The sequence below is a fragment of the Alexandromys fortis genome, unplaced genomic scaffold (genome assembly GCF_014885135.2).
Source record: "Alexandromys fortis isolate MF-2015 unplaced genomic scaffold, M_Fortis_MF-2015_v1.1 scaffold_51, whole genome shotgun sequence".
NCBI lineage: Eukaryota > Metazoa > Chordata > Mammalia > Rodentia > Cricetidae > Alexandromys > Alexandromys fortis.
Genome location: NW_026067925.1, coordinates 3,815,201 through 3,840,143, shown reverse-complemented (window position 1 = coordinate 3,840,143; position 24,943 = coordinate 3,815,201). Strand labels below are relative to the sequence as shown.

General features: G+C 42.2%; 1 protein-coding gene across 1 annotated transcript in view; it reads right to left on the bottom strand.

Moving 5' to 3' along the window:
• Positions 1-24,943, bottom strand: part of Wdr64 (WD repeat domain 64) — a 92,542-nt gene that overhangs the window by 46,245 nt on the left and 21,354 nt on the right. Inside the window, exons 5-9 of the mRNA XM_050142882.1 lie at positions 22,534-22,563; positions 20,709-20,819; positions 17,924-18,138; positions 15,489-15,623; positions 5,891-5,970 (exon numbers count right to left, since the gene is read on the bottom strand). Coding sequence (XP_049998839.1) covers positions 5,891-5,970; positions 15,489-15,623; positions 17,924-18,138; positions 20,709-20,819; positions 22,534-22,563 — 571 coding nt within the window. The remainder of the gene's footprint in view (positions 1-5,890; positions 5,971-15,488; positions 15,624-17,923; positions 18,139-20,708; positions 20,820-22,533; positions 22,564-24,943) is intronic.

The following is a 24,943-nucleotide window of genomic DNA, read 5'->3' as shown; positions in this document are numbered from 1 at the left end:
GGGGAGGACCTTGGACTTTCCACAGGGCAGGGAACCATGACTGCTCTTTGGATTAGAGAGGGAGGGGGAGAGGAGTGGGGGGAGGGGGAGAAGAGTGCGGGGAGGGGGAGGGAAATGGGAGGCTGGGAGGAGGCGGAAACTTTTTTTTTCTTATTCTCAATAAAAAAAAAAAAAAGAATTGATTCTTGCCTTCCATTATGTGGGTCCCAGGGCTTGAACTGAGGTTTGGCAGACTTGGAGCCATCTGACCCAAGGTCTACAAGGAGGAGGAGGAAGAGGAAAAAAAAAAAGAAGAAGGAAAAGGAGGAGGAGGAGGGGAAGGGGAAGAAGGAGAAGGAGAAGGAGGAGGAGGAGGAGGAGGAGGAGGAGGAGGAGGAGGAGGAGGAGAGAAAGTAGTCATATGCTTTTGAACTCTGGATTCCTCTACACTGCTTCTCCTAATCTCCATTCCTCGTCCCCGATGAAGTTACCAGTTCTTTTCCCATGTTCTCTAGGCATCAGCCTTCTGCAGCACTAACCCTATAATTATAGTTGACTGTCTGTTGTTTATACAATAAACCTTGGATCAGTCATTTGTGGTGATACTTGACAAATAACAGGTACATGATTGTTGCTTGCTAAGTTACTACTGTGTTTTAATTTGAAATCTAGTATGCGTACTAGATTTTACTCAATATGTTTACTAGATATATTATTAGCTCTATAACCGAGTATCTTGCTCTACTCGTGCAATTAACTCATGCTATAATTTTCTTGTGAGAATAAATGAGCTCATACATATCTAACTGAACAGACCCTTATTGTTCACTGGACGTTACCACCACTAGTATGATTATTCTAAGCCCCTGCTTTGCATAATATATTCTACAAAATGTTTAGGGAGATTGGGAGAAGCTTCTACACACACATGAAGTATGGTCCCTGATTTGAAGTGTTTATAATCTAATACAGCCTTAAGGCAAGCATGAAATACTTAGAGTGAAAGGATTTATAGGCAAGTTCAAATATGAATAATCAAATCATTCTGTTCAATACGATGTGTTATTTATACCATTTATATTATAAATTATAGTTCTAAGAAGTTGATTCACCGTTGTGTTTTATATTTAACTCATTCTCTCTCTTTCCCTTTTTCTGGGGCAGGGTTTAAACAAAGCTACTCATCAAAGACACGCTTTTCTTTCTTTCAGCAGACTCATCTCCGCTGTGCGTCACTCAGTCCCAGGGCCACTTTTGATTAAATAAGCTGGCTCAGATCACAGAGGGAAGGGTCGGGGAGCACCCTGATGCTCAGGATCACAGCGGCCCAGAAGGGGAAAAAACAAGACTGAGGGCAAGGATAGTTGATTCAACCTCAGCTCCACCGGCTGACTAGCTGCTCAGCTTGTGGCTAATGGCTTTCTTTGTTTCCTCATGTGTAAAATAATGAACTTCAAGATTCAGTTCAGCTCTATTTTATGGTTGTGAGCTCTGAGAAGGCAAGGTTACTTTAGTGAGAGAAGAGAGCAAGCTTACATCTTTATAGCAAGGAGGAAACCTTCAGGGGCTCAGTCCAATGTTTCAAAGCAATAATTCCAATAATTCACTTTTTGGAATTTCTCCCTCTTTACCTTTCATCAGCAGGAGCCAAGAGGTGTGATTTTACTAGACATGTTCAGAAATCTGTCCCTCTGGCCCACAAGTACTGATAACATTGGCTGTGGCATCCCTGAAGTGGGTGATACTACTGCCAGGTGAGTTGGGGCTCTCCATGGGAGAAAGTCTGGGGCTTGTGTATTGCATGAAGAAGCGTACATCAAAGGACCGTCGCCTGAGTCACCAGCAGCACAGGCTGTACAAGGAGCAAGGCTCTTGGCTCAGTCACCAGTCGATAAGAGTATTGCCGCGGGGCAATGCTTTCAGTTACTGACTTGTTGGTAGTCTTGAGAATTTGCACTTTTTACCAGTAGAGTCTATTAACTACAACAGTTCCAGCAATTATGCATGGTGAAAAGTATTGGTTGCTCACTGATCACACTGCAACACATTCGATTGCTTTCAGGACAGCCTCTTGACCAGAATTTTGCCTGTGTGCACTGTGGAGAAAACAGTCTTCCTTGTCTACCTCCAGAGCAGGCTCTCCTGCTTCTGTAGACGCCAGCAGAGTCCTTGTACAGTGTGTGACGCCACCAGAATGGGCAGACAGGCCACGGGAGGCTACAGGATACCGAGCTCTTGAGATGTACAATGCCTCACTCATAGTCTTGCGCTATCCTCACCAGCATCATTTGTTGACTCAGATAGGCGTTGTAGCGGAGCTGTCTAGAATTGTCTCACTCCTGTTATGAAGCTTTGAATTCTCGAGGGTTAGGATGACAGCCTGATGGATCAGCCCCTAGCTCCTCGTCTTAACAGTTGCAGAAAGGTATTTGCTGAATATAACGTGGAAAAAAGGTATGCAGCGCTCAGAGACCTGGGCTTTGATGCTTGGATCATTCCAAATGAGGTGCTTAATTCTTGAAATAATAAATGATGACAATATTGGGTTAAGAAAATTGTGGTAGTCAGCAAATAATGCTAAGAAAATTTAAGGGTTTTGTTTTGTTGTTATCGTTGCTGTTGTTGGTTTTTGGAAGTTCCCAGTCATAATGAAGTTCTTTTTTTTTTTTTTTTTTGTTTGGTTGTTTGCTTGCTTTGGCTTTTTTTAAAAATATTTATTTATTATGTATACAATATTCTGTCTGTGTGTATGCCTGCAGGCCAGAAGAGAGCATTACAGATGGTCATGAGCCACCATGTGGTTGCTGGGAATTGAACTCAGGACCTTTGGAAGAGCAGGCAATGCTCAGATGGCTCAGAGGTTAAGAGCATTGCTTTGGCTTTTTAAGACAGGGTTTCTCTGTGTAGTCCTGTCATGGAATTCGCTCTGTAGACCAGGCCTGCCTCTGCCTCCGGAGTGCTGGGATTAAAGGCATTCACCACCAGCGCCCATAAAAGTAGCCAGTCATGGTGGGTATTTGTTTGTTTGACATGTTGTTTGTTTGTTTCCTGAAGAACTCCTATTGTGACCAAGCTCATCTAGTGTCCTGGTACGCTCAACCCAGGCAGCTGTGCTGAGCAGAACAGTTCTTGCCCATCTGTAGTCAGCAGCGGCACACACAGTTGAGAGGCTCATGGCTGAGCCACTAATCAACGAGGGTATTGTCCCCACGAGAGGATGTTTGCAGTTAGGGAGAATTTCCATTTTCTAGTCTCCACATCTGTAGGAATTCATTAAGCCATGCATGCTGGAAAGCACTAGCTAGCTGCTAGTCAATCACGCTGCTCGACTTTTGCTAGCCTCCATGGTAACTCTTATACAGGAAAGCTTTTAACTGGGGTTGGCTTACAGTTCAGGGATTTAGTCCATTATCAGCATGGCAGAAAGCATGGCAGCATGCAGGCAGACATGGTGCTGGAGGAGGAACTGAGTTCTACATCCTGCTGCCAATTCATAGGCAGCAGGAGAGTGACACTGGGTCTGGCTTGAGCATCTGAAACCTGAAAACCTGCCCCCAGTGGCCACTTCCTGCAACAAGGCTGTACCTACTCCAACAAGGCCACACCTCCTAATAGTGCCACTTCCTATGGACCTATGGGTGCCGTTTGCATTCAAACCACGGCAAAGTGTATAGATGTTTACACTCAGTGGTAGAAGTGCCTCAAGACTTTCATCTCAACAAAGTCACTACCAATCTGATTTTACTTATGTATTGGAATGGATTGGGCTAACATTTATTTTTAAATATATTTTACTTTATTGGACTTCCTGCAGGGCAGGGAATCTGGACTGCTCTTCATTCTCGAGAGGGAGGGGGAATGGAGTGGGGGGAGGGGGAGAGGGGGAGCGGAGTGGGGGGAGGGGTGATGTGTGGGAGGAGGGGGAGGGAAATGGGAAGCGGGGAGGAGGCGGAAATTTTTTTTTCAACAACTAAAAAAATAAACAAAAAAAAGTTTTTGAGTGTGTATGTATTTGGGCACATGTATCATAGTACACACGTGGAGGTCAGAGGACCACCTGTGGAAGCCTGTTCTCTTCTGCCATCGTTTGGGTCTGGGATTGAACTCAGGTGGTCAGATTTGGCACAGAGTTCCCTTATCCACCGAAACATCTCACTGGCTCCCAGAACTAGCATTTATCAAGAACCTATTGGTTCTAGGTATGCATTCATTGTCTTAATCGATTCTAAATGTTACTATATGAAATGCACGCCTTTTCTTATTGGTATTATTAGTAGCAAGTAGCTATTAAGTGCTGTACCATGGCATACTCTGCTAAGTGCCTTATTTGAATTACTTTTGAGACAGGGTCTATTTTAGCATAGGATATCATATCCTAAATCCCCAGCTTATCCAGTCTATGACCCCTAAATGCTGGGATTATTGGTATGTATTACCACTCCTAACCCTTGAACTAATATAAATATCATAATTAATCCTATAAGCAAGTAGTATCACTACTCCACTCAAAGGTGAGATTGAAACTTTAAAGGGGAAAGTAACACAGCCTGCTGGTGGATTTACACCCAGCCTGATTCCACAGCCCAGACTCAAAGTTATCACAGTAGAGCCAAGGAGCCTGCATCCCTAACGACAGTGATATCCTCCAACTTTCCATATAGTCACCCTTCCTTTGCTCTTGGCAAAGGACTGTTCCCATCTTCTACCTTACTATCCACTGAGTTTGCATTCTCCAAGGTTCTGATCTTGGCCTTTGCTGTCATTGCTGTCTATGGGTTTCTGATCTTTCTGATCAGAGAGGCACCTTTTGGGGATTTGAACGATTTTAAGCTATCTCTCCCAGACAATATATAGGTGTCATTCTGCCTACAGAATCCCCAGGACTCCTTTCAAATTGGGGAACTCACAGTTTCACACAGAAAAAAAAATGCATTCCAGAAGGGTTAAAACTGTAAAGGCAAACTACGAAGCAACATTAAAGCAGAGGAAAGTTAGTTTAATATAGTCTTTCGTTAAGGAAGACCTTTTTAAAATTTGGGATTATACTATAATTATATCATTTATATCTTTATTTTCCTTCCCCAGACCTTTTCACATACCTTCTTTTGCTCTCTTTAAAATTCATATTATCTTTTTTGTTAATTGTTGCTATATGCATATATATATATATTCCTAAATATAACCTGCTCAGTCTAAGTAATGTTACTCATATGTATTCGGGGGGGGGCTGACCATTTGATATTGGGGAACCAGTTGCTATGTTCTTCTCTAGAGAAGACTTTTTCTCCCACTCCTAGCATTCCCTAGTTGCCTAGTTGCCCTGTAGTTCTTTGGGCAGGATGGAGGCCTTGTGGGCTTTCTCCTGTCCACCCCGGCATGTCATTATTGTCCTTCAGTTCATGGTTAGGCAGTCATGTTGGTGAGACTTTACGGGTTAGCTTCTGACATTACACATCTCACAGCCCACGTCCTGGTCCTCTGGCTCTTACATTCTTTCCATTCCCTCTTCCTCAGTGTTCTCTGAGCTTAGGTGTAGGGATGTTTTATATCTACTGGGACTGGACTCCACGACTCTGCCTTTGACTTTGTAGGTTACTGAAATGGTCTCCACCTTTTGCAAAGAGAATTTCCTTGAAAAGGGTGAGGATCATCTTATCTGTGGGTATGAAGACAAATGTATAGGATGCAGTTTAGAGATGTTGTTTTAGAAAAATGGTGGTTGTAGGTTCTCCTCCAAGATCTGTGACCGCACTAGCCCTGAAGGAAGGCTTGTTAGGGTGCTGTCATGCCCAGAAGCTGCAATGTGTGGAATAGACAACATTCAAATTGTTCTAGAAAGCTATTGCTGGCTGTAAAACACAGAGAGCTCTGTGAGACCCAGAATTACCCATGATGGAAACAGTCCTCTTACCTCCAGTGACAATCACGTTTGCCTTAACGCAGTAGCAGAACGTGTTGGCTCCTCTTGGCATGGCAAATTCTCTGACAGGCCTAGAAAACAAAATTAGATGGGAAATGTTCATTGCAACTTATAAATAAATCATGTGTAATGGGCTCATTCTAAATTGCTTACAAATCTACTTGTCCAGAGTAACTGTGATATGTAATGACAGACTACTCACCGAGCCGCACAATCTCTAGGTTCCCTGTTTTAGCTTGGGTATTTCCCAAAGGCCCATGGGATAAAGACTTAGCCCTAAGTTACAATGAATTGAGAGGTAATAGAACCTGCAAAAGACAAGGCCAAATACCTGGAGGTCGGGATGCCTAAATCCACTTCCTTGCGCTGCTTCATGACGGCCATTAGGTGAGTGAACAGGTTCCTCCACCGTGTGCCCCCCCCCAGACTCCTGCCACCATGGTATGGTATAGCAAGTCCAAAAATAACAGGACCAAACCCTCACGGACTGAAACTTCCAAAATTGCAAGCCATAATAGCCCATTTTTCTTTTATATTGATCCCAGGTACTTGTAACAGCAATGGAAAACAGACTAAATATTTTAAAATGTAAAAATCATTCTTAGTTTGCTGCTGCTATGAATGTTGCTGGCCCATTGGATTTGGCCCTTGGGCAATTTATTTTCTGATTCGTGCTTGAGATCTGGGAACATCAAGCCCGAAGCAGTACAGGACTATGACGGTATTCAATTTTAACTTTTAAAGATGTTTTTTATTTTAGTACCTTAGTTCTTAGGTTAACAGGAGAAAGGAGGAGAAGTCTATTGAGCACTCCGAGTTCCAGGAATCAAACCAAGTACTTCACAACAGTTAATCAAAATGATTTTATGCCTGTAAATGCCTTCATTGCCATTCATGGAGGGGAAAACTAAGGCTAAGTTGTACCAACAGTCATGGGATGAGTGCCAGGACAGAAACCAGAACCATCCCATTCAATAGAACAATACTGTCATCTTTCCTCTGTAAGACTCTGCCTCTCAGGTGAGCAACTAAGGAAAGGTAATGTTCAGTGGTTGCTTGCTGTTGAAACTGCCAGGCTGTGCAGGAGTTAGAGGCTCAGCGTATATGCTACACCAGGACAGCATGCTCTGGGGCAATTAATTGCAGACTGCCATCAGCTTCCTGGAACATAGCTCAGTTCCTGAAAGCTCTGCACAAAATTTTAAGCACTATGCTAATCATTTCTGGAATTAAAATTTTTTTGAGAGTTTCCTTTCCTGCCCTTTTGGGAGATGTGCTGACTCCTATTTTTAACAGCTGACCAATTATGTATTTGTCTAGCTGCAGTTTCATCTGAAGCCTCATCATAGGAAACTGCAGAAATAGGAGCATGTTGCACTCGGAATGGAGGAATCCAACTGTGCGCTTGCTGTGCTCTTGTGATGGCTCCCCCGTGGCCATGGCAGCCCAGGAAAACATGCTCACAAGCATCACTTGAGAAACCTCTTCAGTGTCTAGATTTAGAAAGAGGGAGAGAGAGAGAGAGAGAGAGAGAGAGAGAGAGAGAGAGAGAGAGAGAGAGAGAGAGAGAGAAGTAAGCAGCTCAGAGGTTTCTGGAGCACCTGATGGATCAAGGAGCCCTGTTTGCTGAGATTGTCTGAATATTTTTATCTCGCTGCTTCCTGACTCTAGCTGTAATCAGCAGAGATTTAATTGCCACCTACAAAATTCCAAGAGAGACAGTAAATGGTAGGAAGTTTAGGATCCATCTGGAAGACAAACTCCTGACTATTGTGAAACAAACGCTCTTTGCAGCAAACACCGCGGTGCACCAGTTGCTTGGAGGGTTTAACTTTGCAGCTAGTCTGTTTAAGATATTTAAAGACCAGGTCTGAGGGATACTATCTGCTGCTGCCAAATAATCTAGTGAAAATGGTAATATATTTCTACTAAGATTAATATCATATTTCTGAAAAGAGAAATAAGAAAAAGAGAAAAGATTGACTTCTTCCTTTCCTATTTGAATCTTCTTGATCTCCTTTTGTTGTCTTATTGCTGTTACCAAAGCTTCAAGAGCTATGTTGAAGACATATGGAGAGAGTGGACAGCCTTGTCTTGTTCCTGATTTTAGTGGAATCACTTTGAGTTTCTCTCCATTGAATTTGATGTTGGCTGTTGGCTTGCTGTATATTGCTTTTATTATATTTAGGTAATTTCCTTGTATCCCTGACCTCTCCAGGACCTTTATCAGGAGGGGTGTTGGATTTTGTCAAATGCTTTTTCAGCAACTAATTAAATGATCATATTTTTTTTCTTTCAGTTTATTTATATGATTGATTACATTGATAAATTTTCGTATGTTGAACCAGACCTGCATCTCTGGGATGAAACCAATTTGATCATGGTGGATGACAGCAACTGATGGAAACAGAGGCAGAGACCCATATCGGAGCACTGGACTGAGCTCCCAAAGTCCAGTTGAAGAGTGGGAGGAGTGAGAATATGAGCAAAGAGGTCAAGACCATGATGGGGATACCCACTGAAACAGTCTGCCTGAGCTAATGGGAGCTCACCAACTCCAGTTAGACAGGAAAGGAACAAGCAGAGGACCAAACTAGTCCCTCTGAATGTGGGTAACAGTTGTATGTCTGAGGCAGACTGGGGGTCCACTGACAATGAGACCAGGATTTATTCCTACTACTTGTACAGACTTTTTGAAACCCATTGTCTTTGGAGAAATACCCTGTTCAGCCTACATATAGGAGGACCTTGGTCCTTCCTCAGAGAAATATACCTTATACTCTCTGAGGAGTGGATGGGGGGTTGGGGAGAAAGGTGGAAGGAATGCGAGGAGAGGAGGGGATGGGAACTGGGATTGGTATATAAAATGAAAAAAAGATAGTTTAAAAAACAACGCCAAAAAACAAAAAAAATTCTCTATCTAAATCTTTGCAAAAGTCAGTCCCCCAATCATAAAGATATCTGCTTAAGCAATTATCTCCTAAGAACAGTCTCTCCTGATCACCCTGTCAAAACATTGCCTCCCATTACCCTCCGCCCCAATGCTACTTCATCTCCAACACTTAGTTAACATTGTTTGTTTATTGTCTGCCTTTCCCACAGGAGCATGAGCTCCAAGAGTTAGTCTTTTTTAAATATTTCTTTTATTTTTGAGATTGTGATTTTTTTGTTTTTGTTTTGTTTTGTTTTGTTTTGTTTTGTTTTTGTGTGTGTGAGGCAGGGTTTCTCTGTAGCTTTGGATCTTGTCCTGGAACTCTCTCTGTAGACTAGGCTGGCCTCAAACTCATAGAGAGTTCCTGTTTCTGCCTCCTGAGTGCTAGGATTAAAGGTGTGCACCACCATCGGCTCACCTGAGATTATAATATAACTAGATTGTTTCTTCTTTTCCTTTTCTTCCTCCAAACCTTCTGTGTATAGGCCTCCTTTCTCTCTTTCAAATTCATGGTCTCTTTTTTACACCAATTGTCATTACATATATCCATGTATGTGCATAAATATTTCTCAATACAACTTGTTACAGTCCGTATAATGTTATTTGTCTGCGTGTTTTGGGGGCTGACCATTTGGTATTGGATAACCAATTGGTGTGCTTGTCCCCATGGATTACTATGTTTCTTACTCTCAGCATCCCTTAGCTGCTTCTAGCTCTTTGTGTAGGGTCGAGGTCTCACGGGCTTTCTCCCATTAGCCTTTAGGTTAAATTAAAGAGCTGTTGGGTACTGTCCACAGTGTGTGCGCTACTATGGCACTCTTAGGGCTATAGTGCCATGCTGGCCATTGCTGTGATTCACTGGTGGTCTAGCTGGGTAAGAATGTTAACTGCCCTCCTTTAGAAGTTCGCATAGCACCGTGAAAGCTAGTCCTCAGAGAGGAGGCGTTCAGGTAGGTAGGTTTTAGTTCAGGGACATCTGGGCCCTGTTTCCGAAGTAAACGCATGGTGTCTTCAGCAACAGGGATTTACCTTCTGCCTGTGGGGTAACCAAGGGCAACAGCAGGGAATACCCTGCAATGTTTTTTGTATACTACTACATTAGTGCTTGCAATTGGGCTTGGTCTATAATAGACATACAATAAATGCTAAGGATTTAGAAAATAAAACTGATCTCTCCCATTTATTTCTTTTCTCCTGTAGGTTATCAGTTCTGAAAAATTATGGGAAAAAGCTGTTCTCTCTCCTTATCTCCCTCCACTGGTTAAAATCAAATCCTTATAATTAAAAAAAATTTCATATCTTTCTCAGTTGATCTTCCATTTCCCACTTACTTTTTCTAATCCATGCTCTAATTTGAGGAAACAGATCAGTATCTGGAGAGGCTGGAGCAGAGGCTTTGGGCTCTGCTGAGAAAAGGGGCTGGGATTTGGTTGAGAGATACCGTGAGCAGTCAAGGGTGTGTGCCAAGTCCAATGATGAGATATGCACTCACGTGCCTAACCTCATAGGCAGCACGGAAAGGCAATTAAGGAGATGCTCGGTGAAATGTGAGATAACAGAATAACAGAGAGCTCAGTGAGGTTGTTTGGTGGTTATAGTGAGACTGAAGCCTTCAGTAACAAGGAACAGAGGTTTGAGACACTGATGCTGGAGTTTCTGAAGGGCTAAGATTTAAGCAGAGAGTGAGGGTCTGCCAATGTTGTTGCAGCTAAGTATACTGGTTAGCTTTACAGGTCAACTTGCCACAACCTAGAATCAATTGAGTAACTATTATTAATCAGATTTGCCTGAGGGCATGTCTGGAGGAGATTGGTTTGAGTGTTTTGAAGGAGGACTTAAGCCCACTGAAGACAGCACCATCTCACAGGCTGGGCTCTGAACTCTATGAGAATACAGAAAGTTTGCCACTGCAGCAGAAACAGAACTAGAACATGAAGTTTTTTATTTCTACTTTATCATGTTATCAGTGACAATGGGGAACAGCCCTAAATAATACATCTTCCTGAAGAAGGAAGAGCTAGGTCATCTCATCGCTCTGAATCCAGATGCTATGTGTTTGTTTTGGCTGCTGTAGCTTTTCTTGTTGATAAAAATCATGGCTAAATGGATTCATCTATTCTTTCTTTCATTCTAGCTCATGCTGGAAGAGATCTTTACCTCTCTGGGCTTTGCAGAAAGCTAGCACTTATCATTTCCATTTCTGGACTCTTCTGTGTATTCATAAGCCATGCCGTTGTCCTTAACACACTGCTGGACATAGATGGTTATCTACTTACGTGCTGGTGTGCCCGTGTGCTGGACATAGATGGTTATCTACTTACGTGCTGGTGTGCCCTGTGCTGGACATAGATGGTCATCTACCTACGTGCTGGTGTGCCCATGTTCTGGTAAATATTTACATCTGGCACCAAAGTTGGGACAGAGCCATTGCTTCCTGGTGTCTGCAGGTCTCTGCAAAAATATCTTATTCCCACCATAGCTAATTCCACACCATCAATGATAACCTTGCACATTAGTTGGTAAAAGATACAGAACTATATAGCATTGTATGGTATTTATACTTTCTGGAGATGGAAAAAAAACATCAAGAAGTTAATTGTAGCTTATAGTAAAATAAATGGGAGGCAATAGGTTGGGCTTGGGATTGTCTTACCTTTGTTTTTAATATAATTGAATTGTGAATTTGCTCATTTAACTTTTAGCCATGGCAGTGTTTGACAAAGGCTTGACAAACTCCTGAATACTCAGCTGATGAGGGCTAGGTCTACAGAATATTCATGATTTCATGTCCAGAGTTGATTTTTCACTTAAATTTAAAGCAGTTAGAGCAAAGGTCATGAGTGAAACATGTTGGCTAAATACTTGTTGAATGACGGCTGTTTCTGGATTACAAACTGTTCTAATGACCATCGAAGAGGCCTGGAATTATCAGCAGTGGTAATATTGTGGCTCCAAATTTGCTCTCTTTGGAACTGAAAGCTAGATGAGAGAAAGTACGTCTTCCACAGGACCACAAGGGTCTGTTATGATTCCATGTGTGTAGGGAATGGAAGAAACCTCGAATGAGTGAAATTCTGAATGAATGTGTATCTTGACATAGCCTGTCATGGCCTGTCAAGGATTCCAGGACCAATTGGCCCATGGGAAATGGGCAAAACCATTACTCATTGGTCCAGAATTAAAAGAAAATGGCAAAGCTTCTCTTGGGAGTCCATGTATGAGTGTTTATGAAGGACTGATCCATGTGTACAAAGACTAGCAAAGGCAGCTTCCTCCTCCTGGCTGTTTATAACCGAAGACTGTTCACCTACAGAGACCTCCCCTACCCAAACTAGCTAACCCCTCTTCATGTTCTGTAAACTGAAAAATGTGCTAGGGATCCAGGGTGTGGTGGTTCTATTAGAGAACCCTACCTGGTCCCCACTTTCCATGTGGCTGTATGCTGCTCCTGTCTTCACTCCCTCATCATCCCTAGCCAGGGTTCTAGGACCCAAGTCCTGTGGGTGGAAACACATATGTTTCACAATGCACAGCCATGGTTGCTCTCCATAGCTAGGGCCATGTTATGAATTTACAGCATGGGATAAAATCAAATTGGATGCACAGCTGCATCTATTTCTTAATTAGTTTGTGTTTGAGAAATGTACTTCTGCAAAATGCCAGCATGCACTCATTAGCGATTAATTGTGTAACAGAAACTAAATAAAACTCTATAATTAATCACATCATATAAATGACATTTGTGGAAATTGATTCAGTGTCAGGGAATAAAATTATTTTTAATATGCAGCGAGCGAAGCTTTTAAATTAAATCTCTCAGTGTGATAATATTATAGACCAAAATAAGCATTTTTAGCTTCTAAGTAAAAAATACAAAATGTCGGTCTTTCATGAAGCCCACAATTATTTTTCTTTTTTACAGAAAATGTAAGGTCATCAGTCATCTAGAGATATGATAGGCTCTTCTATTAAGTTTATATCTATTCTTATTTTTCCACTAAAAATTAGCTTGGAGATTGCTTTTGTTTATGTTTTGATTTCTGAATGGCCTTTTTCACCTATTATATATTTTTAAATTTTATTTATTTATATTTATTAATATATACATAAAGTACATATATTAAAATGTGTTTCCTGTAAGCAATATATATTTGATTTTTTTTAATCATCAGATAACCTCTTTCTCCTAGCTGTGGCATTTACTACTGACATTTGAAGTGACTGTTGATATTGGATTTGTATCTACTATGTTTATTATTTTCTACTCATTGCCCTTGTAGTTTGTTTCTATTTTTGTCTTCCACTCTTTTTCTACCTTTCTGCTGGTTTGTTTTCACTGAGCATCTTATGGATTTGCACTTTTTATGCTTTCAATCTTTGTTTACTTTAATTTCTATATTTATGAATGTCTGCACTTCTATGTCTGGCTCATTTCTCATCATTAAGGTTCATGACTGTTGTTTTGTTTCTTTGGATATCAACAATTTCCTTCTAGTCCCATCCTTTCTCTTCTTCTCCCTAAGGCTACCCTGGAGTTTGTCACATACATAGTACACAAATTCACAGTAGTATAAATAATTTATAATAACAAAACAATACTAATTTTCCCTCTAACCCCTTGTTTATTGCTTTCTTATTTAACTCATAACAAGCATATATATGTGTACACATGCTCAGTGATGTTGTTGACACTGTAACAGATGCCAATTGATTAGATCACTTAAATTAAGGAAATGAAGTCTTTTTTTAACCTGTTTTTCTTCATAATTTTCTTCTTATGAATACACCAATCTCCCACACACGTCTTCCCTTGCTTTGAAAAGCTTCTCCTTGTATTCCCGGCAAGCAGGCCAACGCACAACAAATTTCTTTTCTTTTGTTTGTCTGAGGAAGTTTTAATTCTTTATTTTTATTTATTTACTTTAGATAGGGTCTCACATATCCCAGATTGACCTGAAAGAGGCTGGTGAGCAAGCATCACTTTGAGCTCCTGTCAAAAGTGCTGGTGTTCTTTATACTTCAAGAGTAATTTAAAAAATAACGTGCACAGAATCCCAAGCGTGTTCTTTTTCTTTGGGTGGTTTTGCTTTTTTCTTCTCAGTACTAAATATTTTATGCTATGCTCTTGCTCGCATGATTTCTGGGAAAGTGTGAGTGTGTGTTGTTCTTCCTTATAAGTTATTAGGAAATATTTAACTCAATAGAATATTAGGCAGATATGTTTATTAGACACCCCTAACAAAAGCCTTTTTCAACTACAAAATGAAGGAAGAAAGAAAGGAACGAAGGAAGGAAGGAAGGAAGGAAGGAAGGAAGGAAGGAAGGAAGGAAGGAAGGAGAGAAGGAAACAAAGTGTCCCACAGACTAACCCACAGGCCCAATCGATGCGGGCATTTTCTTAATTGAGGTTTCCTCTTCCCACATGATTCTAACTTGTGTCACGTTTACACGAAACTAGCCAGCATAAAACTTATTCAACAACATATTGTTATACAGGTGTATCATAAATCATATACCTGTGAAAGTTATATGATATGTTCCCCTAGTAACAGCCCCTCTCTATCTGGTTACCTGTTGGGGAGTCTGCCTACCTCCCAGTCTGTGGGACTTTTTTTTATTCTAGTTATTGATGCAGCAAGTGGTCCTGCGGGTGCATAAGAAAGCGGGCTGAGCGAGCTCTGTGGAACAAACCAGTAAACAGTATTCCTCCCTGGCCTCTGCATCAGTATCTGCCCCCAGGTTCCTATCACGACTTCCCTGGATGATGGACTGCAAGCTCTAAGGTGCAGTAACACCTCCCCACTGCAACTTGGTTTTGGTCATGATGTTTTATCACGGCAATAGAAGCCTGACTAAGACAAGGTACTCCACGTTAGAAATTTCCCATGTGCCCATTTGCGATTCCTGCTCCTGCCATCAACCCTAGGCAAACAGTGAAGCTACATTTTGTCTCTATAAATCTGTCCTTTGAGGTGTGTCAAATAAATGGAATTACACAATATGCAGAATTTTTACTAAGCCTCTGTCCCTTAGAATGTTTTTGAAGTTTATCTGCCATTATAAGTATCTTAAAGTTTTAAAAATATCCAAATGCTATAACTAGTTATTAGGAAATATTTAACCAGATTGAAAATGCGTCATATATTACTCAGACTCACATTTCTATGAGAACACCAGTTGGTGTGCTTATGATAGATAAAATATGATTGGCTACATACAGATTATAAGCAGAGTTTGCTGGCTACCTAAGACAATTCTGAAGTGTAAACTTTTACCAATAAAATAATGCTTAAAATATAGATACAGGTCTATCGACTTATTACAATACATTAGACCAATAAACGATTCTTTGGAGTGCTGGGAATAGAAGCCAGGGTCTCACTAATACTAGGCATGTGCTCCAGCTGAGCTGTGTCCCCAGTCCCCACTAAACAACAGTTGGGTTTGCCTCCTGTGGAGAGGATGTATCATATTCACATGTATAGGACGGACTTTTGCTTTACCCAAAAGTCTAATTAGCCCTGCCACCCCTAAGGGGACAGCTAACTTCTGATATTTCTGCAAACTACTCTGAACATTATAAGGTTGTGGTGGGCCTATCATTTTAAGACTGCTGAGGGTCCCAGAATGCTCACGTGGATACACGGTTGTACTTACAAATTGTCCTCAAGTCTCTTCAAGGATTCCAAAACCAATGAATGATCACTGTCTAAGGAGCAGGATCCAAAGCAATTGAGAGCTGGAATGTATCTGATTTTCATAACCCAGTCATTGTGCAACTTCCTCTTGACACTGGGAATGAAAGGGGGGTTGTTACATTAGACACATCTTTTCTTCTGTTTAGCATCTCACTCGGTTTGGATCAGGCTGTAACTGTGAACTCCGCTAAGTCTACAGGTGCGCTGGAGCCCTCCGCATCACACCATGTTCAGCAGTTCCACTGGTCTTCGTCTAGCATATTTAAAGTGTCAAAAAAAAATAACTTTACAAGGCTCTTGTTAAATCTTGAGCTATGACTTCAGAAGCAAAGGTGTGACTCAATTTGATTAGATTTAGAATCGCTTAGGAAACAAACCTCTAGATGCAATGTGAAAAGCAGTTTAGCTGAGGAAGGAGGAACCACCCTGAATGTGGGTGACATCGCTCCATGGGCTGGCATCCAAGAATAAAAGCATGAACATCAGCATCCGTCACCCTGACAGCAGACGTGTGACAAACTTATGGATCTGCCACCATGCGTGCCTCATTATCATGGGCTGCACCCCTTCTAAACTCGGGGGAAGAATACATGCACCATGCATGCCTCATCATGACGGGCCGTACCCATTCTAAACCCAGGGGCAGAATACATATACCATGCATGCCTCATCATGACGGGCTGTACCCATTCTAAACCCAGGGGCAGAATAAACCCTGCCTTCCCTAACTTAATCTCTCAGATATTTTGTCACAATGACAAAAAAGGAAACTAATCAGAAAAGGACAATTTAGGAGGATCTCAGTCTAATTTTGGCCATCTTATTCTTACTTTAATGAAAAAATTCTGAGCATCCACATGTATTTAGCATAATTGGCATCAAGTGGCTTCTATTTGAACAGACACATTTGAGACTCCAGAGCATTGTGCAGCATGGAAGGGAATACTCTAAAGGAGTGGCGTTTTTTTTCCCTCCGTCCTTGATTTTGTTTAATTGTGAACTCTTGATATTGGTGAGTTCTCTGATTTGTACAGTGTTCCATATATCAGTGTTTTCTGGCCATGTCCTTACTGACTCAAAATGAGCAAATTCTGAGGATGTTGACTTCAGTAAACTTTTATGATGGTTCCAAAATTTAACTGTCCTTCCCGGCTTATAATTCATCCCACCCCGCACCATTCTCATTTCTGACATACCCATCTAATGAGTGGAGGAACTGACCATGGACCGAGGACCTTTCGGGCAAGTGGCCCACCTCTTAGTGGGGAAAAGGTTCTATTATCTGCACCTGTCATGAATGAAATAAGGAGCCCATAGTGTACAGGGCAGCACACCACACAGGGACAGATATAAAACATATAAAACACAGCCCAGATATAGGGGGCCTGAAATGGAGCTGTCTTCCTGACTGTGTTATTAGAGTTCCAGCAACATGGCTAATCTCAATTCAATGCAGCAACAATTGTACTGAGGAAAGGTCATGAACAGATGATTCATGTGTGTACAATACAGTACAAATAAATAAGTACTAAAATAATAATAAGTGTGTATGTCTATGTGTCAGTGCATGTGGTTGCAGGTGCCAACTGCAGCCAGAAGAAGGCATCAGGTCCTCTGGAGCTGAAATTACAGGCATTTGTGAGCTGCTCAGCGTGGGCACTTTGGTCACGGTCCTATGCAAGAACAGTACATGCTCCTAACTATTGAGCCATCTCTTCAGCCCAGGAGGATGTTTTTAATTGAATGCTGAGCTCAATGAAGGAATACTAACTCCTTGTCTCTCATATTTGCAACAAATATTTGTTGCAGTATATTTCAGTTTTTAAATTTACTCTCTTGAAGTCTTGGAAACTTAATTTGGCAGATAGTCAAGTCTATCAAATTATTTTTTTAAAAAAACTATTGCTTTTATGTATAGAAAGTTTCTTATTCAGTTGCCAGGAAGTAATCATAAATACACAAAATATACATTTTGCTGTTTCTTCATAATGTCACTTTTTAGTTTATCTCAGTCTATCAGATACCTATAGATTTTAATAGCCAACAACATTTGAATTTCAGTTACTAATTATGCTTTCCTCATTTTCTTGGAAGTTTCTTGAGATGAGAAGTGTATCTTCTTTCATTTTTAAATGTCCTGAAACAGTCGTGCTATGTAGCCCATACTAACCTGGAGTTCCATATAGAGTCTAGACTAGTCTCAAACTCATGATTCCTCTGCCTCTGCCTCCCAGAGACTGGGTCTATAGGTATGACCCTCCAAGCATAGATTAGGCAGCTTTAATTCTGAAAAGTACTGTGGGTCTTGCATCTCGTTTCACTCAATGCCTATAGAACTGAACAGTGTCTACAATTGTTAGAGCAAAGGGAGGGTTATTCACGTGATGTCCTTACCTTTTAAAGTTCTTGGAGTCTAGGACCTGGGTCTGTAATTTCTTCTTTGTTTTTGCCTGCTTTAATCCAAAGTCATCGCTGTTTACAGTGAACCTGTTCACAAACCCCCCATCATCTCCCAGGAGGATGTCATCTCTGCAGAGCTGGTCAGGGAGGGGCACCACGCACACGCACAGCAGGCAGTGGTCCATGGGCTTGATGACAAAATAGTGCTCCTGGAAGCACAGGAATGTTGTGAGTGAGACACTCTAACTGCTGCACACAGTTGGGGCTTTAGCTCAGGAGCAAGAAGCAGAGCACCTGTTCAGCGTGCAGGTGGTGCCGAGGTCCAACCCCAGTATCTCACAGACACAAAGAGACACACATACAGACACAGACACACAGAGAGACACAGACACACAAGTAGAGACACACATACAGATACAGACACAGACACACAGAGACACACAGACACACAAGTAGAGACACACATACAGACACAGACACACAGAGAGACACAGACACAGAAACAGAGACACACATACAGACACAGACACACAGACACACAAATAGAGACACACATACAGACACAGACACACAGAGAGACACAGACACACAGAGACACACATACAGACACACAGAGAGACACAGACACACAAACAGAGACACACATACTGATACAGACACAGACACACAGAGAGACACAGACACACAAACAGAGACACACATACAGACACAGAGACACAGAGAGGCACAGATGCACAAACAGAGACACACATACATGCACTCATATATGTGTGTGAATCCACGCACACACCCACAGGTTGGTGGAGAAATTTCTGTGTTGTTTTTTCATTTTAGATCCTACAGTGATAGAGGAACTTGGAAAATCTAGGCAAAAATTAACCAAATAGAAGTTAAAGCTGTGAACCCAGAAAAGAAGGAGAGCTACTCTCTCGACCTGGGTGAGTTTGGGATCTTAGGAACTGCAACTATAAATGCCTTCTCTTGACTTTGTTTGGAAATACTGAGCTGGCCTCAAACTCCCCATGTATTCTAGAGTGATCTTAACACACACACACACACACACACACACACACACACACTTGCCTCTCCCTCCAAAGTGCTGGGATAGTTATAAATAGTCCATAAACCAGGAATGGTAGGCAGCCAGGTTGAAGCCCCATCCATGCTTCGTAATGCTCTTAAATTTTATACAGAATTATCAGGAGAAAAGTATCCTAGCATCCACGACTATCTATAACTATCCAACAAGTACTTGCAAGCCGATTCTGTATTATTAAGTGAGTTCACTAAGCTAGGCAGGATCTTGCTTTTAGAGAACTTACTATCCTAAGATAGAAAAATGGCAGATGAAAATTTTTGCTATTTTCCCATTTCTTTAGAATGGGTGAGCGTTGATATATTTAGAGGCTCCCTGAGCCACCAACTAATGTGCAGTGAACACTAAGAGCAAACACTGCTCCAGGAATGGCTGTACCAGATGAGCGCAACAAAGCTTTCCACCCTGTAGAAGCTACCCTGCAAGAAGGGGGGGACAGAGAGTGAGATGGAGCCCATATTAGGCCAGTACTGTTTATGTCCCATGGGCAGAGGTGGTAGTGGGGTGGGAGGGGTGACCTTTGATCTGGGACTTAAACTGCTGGAAAGAGAAAGAGGAAATAGAGGGGAAGGAGCTCCAGAGTAGAAGATCAATGTAAAAGAGGGCAGAGAGGGGAACAACTGCAAGGCCTGTCTCACCAAGACAGGAGATGGAGGTGTCAGATACAAGGGTGTTCAGAGACGGAGAGAAGGAGGGAGAGGAGGGGAAGGAAAGAGAGAAGAGAAGAGGAAGCAAGACTACAGCAGGAGGGAGGGAGGAAGCCTGAGGAGAATAGAAAAAGGGCTGAATACTGTGAAGAACACAAGGACAAGCTGGCAAGGCCGAGACAAAGGTCAGCAGGAACCACAGATGGCTCAGCTGAGCCTGCAGGTTCTCGTCTGTGATGGTGTCCTGAGGGTTGTGTTCTCCCCAGCAGCGCTGAGCCACTGTGTGCAGCACAAAAAGCTGCAATGCCTTTCCAAGGTTGCAACTGGAAGCCAGCAGGGGGCAAAGATGGCCTTGGTGTCCAGCTGTCCCACCTAGGGTGCAGGCAGGAAGGAGTGAATCAGGAGGGACTAGAGATAAAGAAGAGGCTTCCTTGAGTTAAAAATCAAGTGTGCAAACAGGAGAACCTGAATAAAAAACAACACAAAGTCCAGGACCTGGGGTTAGCATTCTGAGAAAAGGTTTCTGAGTCAGCTCCAATCCTATGAGACTTTATACAGTATGCTCTTCCTAAGGATGCTGGGCTGGGGTGAAAGGCTTTGCCCTTGATAACAAGCATAATCAAAAAGATAATGCTCGGATGTGTAGAAGGATATAAAAGAGCAAATGAGTTTGCTGTGGTAGCAGGAGGATGCCTGGAGCCACGAGGACCAGTAAAAAGCAGAGAATAAGGGGTGTGGGGAGACTACCACCCAATCTCAGAAAATAACAAGAAACTAAAATCCAACAGCAACAGCAGAAACTAAAAGAATTACATTTTCCCTCTCAAAACTGAAACCAAAATGAGAGCCTAATGAAGCTCTAAAAGAAAACTGCATTCCCCTTTCATGACCTGGTGCTGATGCTGAACTCCATCTTAAGTGGTTACTTAGTAACTTCCCTCCGGTTCCAACAGTTACTCATTACACAGTGGCTGGGCTCACATCCTTACAGGGGTTCAGCAGCCTCTTGTTTCCATCACTCCTCTCTGCTCAGTACCTGGCTGCTCCCTTGAGCTTTATAATCCCAGACGATAATGGTCCTCTCAGTAGTGGCAACGATTCGCTTTAGCTGGCCCAGGTAATCACAGCCGGTGATCCAGGAGGTATCCTGATAGAAGAGCACACAGTTGGAGGAGATAGGGCTAAGGATGATGCCCCCGTGGTAGAACACTTGCCTAGCATGCACCAGGCCCTAGGTTCAGTCTCCAGTACCTCGAGACATAGCGGGTGGGGAATCACAGCAGTTTTCCTTCTACTTCAAGGTATTGGAAGGCAGGAAGAAAGTTACTGACATTAGAAATCCCATGTGGTACCAGAGCCTACAGGGCATCTCCTTGGAGTGGCATAATAAAAGAAAAGGGTCGCTCCATTCTGCCTTGCTTCTCAGTACCAGTAGCTGGAGACTGACTCAGCTAATGAGGGAATTGCTCCTTGGAAGAGTGGGATGGCTGGACAAGCAGCCGGCTTTTGCAGCATTCACGTCCGGGAGGCCATCTATTTCCATGGGCAGCTAGAAGCAGGGCTCTGATTAAACAAGTGCTCCAGCCTTGCTGCCTGCTAACACTTTCATCTAGAAAAGCCCTTAGTGATCAGACATCCATCTGAACGCCTCTCTTGGGTCTCAGCTCAAGTCTGGAAGCTTTAACAGCATCAACGGAAACAGCAGCCTGGGTTGCCTGGAGTGTCGGAAACGTATGTGCACGTGAATCTTCTATAAATCCACCAGGAACTCAATGGGTTTGTTCCATTACAGAAACAGAGGCTGAGAAGTTTAACAAGAACTCCTTGACCAGGTAGTGTGTTGCCTCTTGGTAGTTTAGTGAATTCACTGGGTGCATGCAAACAGGGATAAAAAAAAAAACCAAACCTCCAGCATCCCTGCATCTCTCATAAATCATCAGGGTAGGGGTGCAGGTGGACCAGAAAGCCAGCAACCACAGCCTTCTATCTGCTGCCAAGTAATTAATTGTACATCCTAGTGACATGCAATCAGCTCCCAAGTAACTGCACATCCTAGTGACATGCAGTCTGCTGCCAAGTAACTGCACATACAAGTGACATGCAATACGAATCACAAAATTGCACTTCAGTTTTTATGTTATTTTTCAAGCTGAAAACATTCTCAAATTATTTCCATGTTGTTCTCATAACTTGAGGGATCAATTTTTCTTAAAAAAACAATATTTAATTAAAATTCAGAAGCTTTTAATTAAAATTCCAAGAAGTAACTAGTTTCCCAGCAATTCTCTGCGGATAACTGAACTCCAGGAAGTAACACTTGGGTCTTTGCTATTATTCAAGGCTTAGTTTTGATCCTAAGTAAATGTAAAATTCACTATCTTGAGGTATCATTTTTAAAAAGTTTTACAAATGTTTGTGTAGGGTGTGTGTTTGTGTGTGGGTTCAGTAAAGTGTATGTCAGGATGCTCATGAGGAGGATACAGGAAAACCTCAGGTATCAGTCCTTTTCTTCCTTCTTGTTGGAGAGACAGAATCTGTTGTTCGGTGCTGCATATAGCAGCCTCGCTAACCTGCAAATGTTCTGCATCTCTTCTGTTGCCACCTCCCATCTTATCCTCATGTAAGCACAGGATAACAGATACACACTTTGGTGTCCAGCTTTATTTACATGGGTTCTGGGGCTTCAAACTCAAGTCCTCATACTTACACAGCGATCACTTTACCCCCTGAGCCGTCTCGCCAACCCTTCATATGCAAAGACTATTCAAGCATGCATGTTTTGAGGTTTTTGAGTAATCTGAGGAAGAGTCATCACCACAACCCTAACTTTGACTTACTTCAAAATTTTTTAATGTACTTACTGTAACATTGGTGCTGGTCTGAACTCTCATCTGTGAGTAAAGATGAAACAGAGTTAGAACTTCAGTAAGAATAAGAAGCTATGGCGACACACAATCTCACTTGACATCTCACCCACTGAGAGAATTTCCTCCCCACTTCATCCTCAGAGTAGCCTAACTGTGAAGTAACACAACTTGGTTTGCAGGGATCAAGACTTCCACCTCTATGACTGGTGCTTACCCACAGTGTCCCCTTGATATTATTATTATTATTATTATTATTATTATTATTATTATTATTATTATTTTCCTTCCACAAGAAAATACCTAATTTTTAGCTATTCAGAACAATATTTGTTATGAAAAGTTAGAAATGCAAAATACAGCAAGGACAAGAGTGGCCCAAAGAGTGCTAAATAGAGCAATAGGGACAAATGGACCATGTAGAAAAATAAGAGACTTCTCTTCAAGTTACTTGACATCTTTGAAACATTCTATCTAGTGGCCCTTCACATAAGCATCCATGAATGGTGCCCTGGGCACCGGGCTATGCGTCATATATATGTCCCATGCAGAGAACTAGTAGGTAGCCGTGCCTCACACCCTGGATGCACGATGACTACCTCCAGGATGAAGGCAAGCAGCTGGGGTATCCCAGGGATGCAGATTCTTTGGCATCATTCAAAAGGCTTGGAAATGGCTCTCCTGAAGGAATGTGTTATATGAACAAAAAAAGTAGGGCAGGGAGAGTTCTGGGATTGTCTTTCATGGAAGCCACAGACCATCTTTCACCAGAAGAGTGCCAAGATGCCTTCCACTCAGGGTCTTATTTCTGGATAGGAAGGCATTTAATTGCAGGCTAGAGTGCTGTGGTTTCTTTCTGACTCACGATTGAAGCATGGTGGTTTTATTTTCTGTGGCGGTTAGCATCCTCAACTTGAAGAATCTCCTAGGAGATGGGCAAACTGAGGGGGACGATTTAGATTAAGGTTTGCCTCCTCTGAAAATGTCTATGAAGGATTGTCTCGATTGACTAATTGATGTATGAAGACCCATATCAATCACTCCCTGGACCAGATGGGCGGCACCACTCCCTGGGCGGGGCCACTCCCTGGGCGGGGCCACTCCCTGGGCAGGCCTCCTTGACGACAAAAGCTTGCAAAAGCAAGTTGCACACAGCAGCATTTATTGTTCTCTTCTGACACCTGACAGTTAGCAGCTGCTTCAAGCTCCTGCTGCCTTGACCTGAGCGTGGTGACGGACCATGCTTCAATCGTGAGTCAGGAGAAACCGTTCCTTTCTTCAGTGGCTTTTGTCGGATATTTAACTTCGATGGGAACAACTTAATTAAAGTTATCTTCCTTTCCTCATCACCTTCTGCAGGAATTGTAGTTATTCATGATATTTCCACTCTGCTATCGCCAGGAAAATCCTTAACACGACTCTCTATTCCTCGGGCAATGTTTAAATTACGTGTTTATCAATTAAAAGATATTTGGAGTTATTAATGACTGCTTTGAAAATGTGGATAGCGGACAAGGAGGACACTGAGACCCCAAGACAATGGCAATGGGTTTTTGATTCTACTGGACCTATTGGCTTTGTGGGAGCCTAGGCAGTTTGGATGCTCACCTTACTAGACCTGGATGGAGGTGGGTGGTCCTTGGACTTCCCACAGGGCAGGGAACCCTGATTGCTCTTTGGGCTGACGAGGGAGGGGGACTTAGTTGGGGGAGGGGGAGGGAAAGGGGAGGCGGCGGTGGGGAAGAGACAGAAATCTTTAATAAATAAATAAATGAATAAATAAATAAATAAATGAAGAAAATGTGGTCACTGTGACCTCTCCAGGGATTCATAGGATTTCCTCCCATAATGAATCATCCGTCGTTAAGGAATGTAACATGAAAAATAGTATTTGTTTCGAGTGTATCAAATCTTAACCTAATTTTAAAGCAATCTTTTCTATCCAGTCCCATTGTGTGTATGTGTGTGTGTGCGTGCGTGTGTGTGGGGGGGGAGATCAAGAATGTGTACGTATGGTATATGCAAGTATGTACAAATGTGTGTGGATGCTTGTACATGTGTGTGCACCCACGAGGACAAAGGAAGACATAGGTGTTCTACTCTATCACCATAAAACCTTATTTCTTTAAAACAGGGTCTTTCTCTTTCTCTGAACCCTGAAGCTCCCACATTCAGTTATGCTGGCTGCCCAGTAAGCTTCCAGGGTCCACTTGTCTCTAAGACCCCCACCTAGTATTGTGGCTAGATATGTGAGTATGCTATTTTTTAAATTCTATCTCTATCTATCTATCTATCTATCTATCTATCTATCTATCTATCTATCTATCTAGTTAGTTTTTCAAGACAGTGTTTCTCTGTGTAGCTTTGTAACCTGTCCTGGCATTCACTCTATAGACCAGGCTGGCCT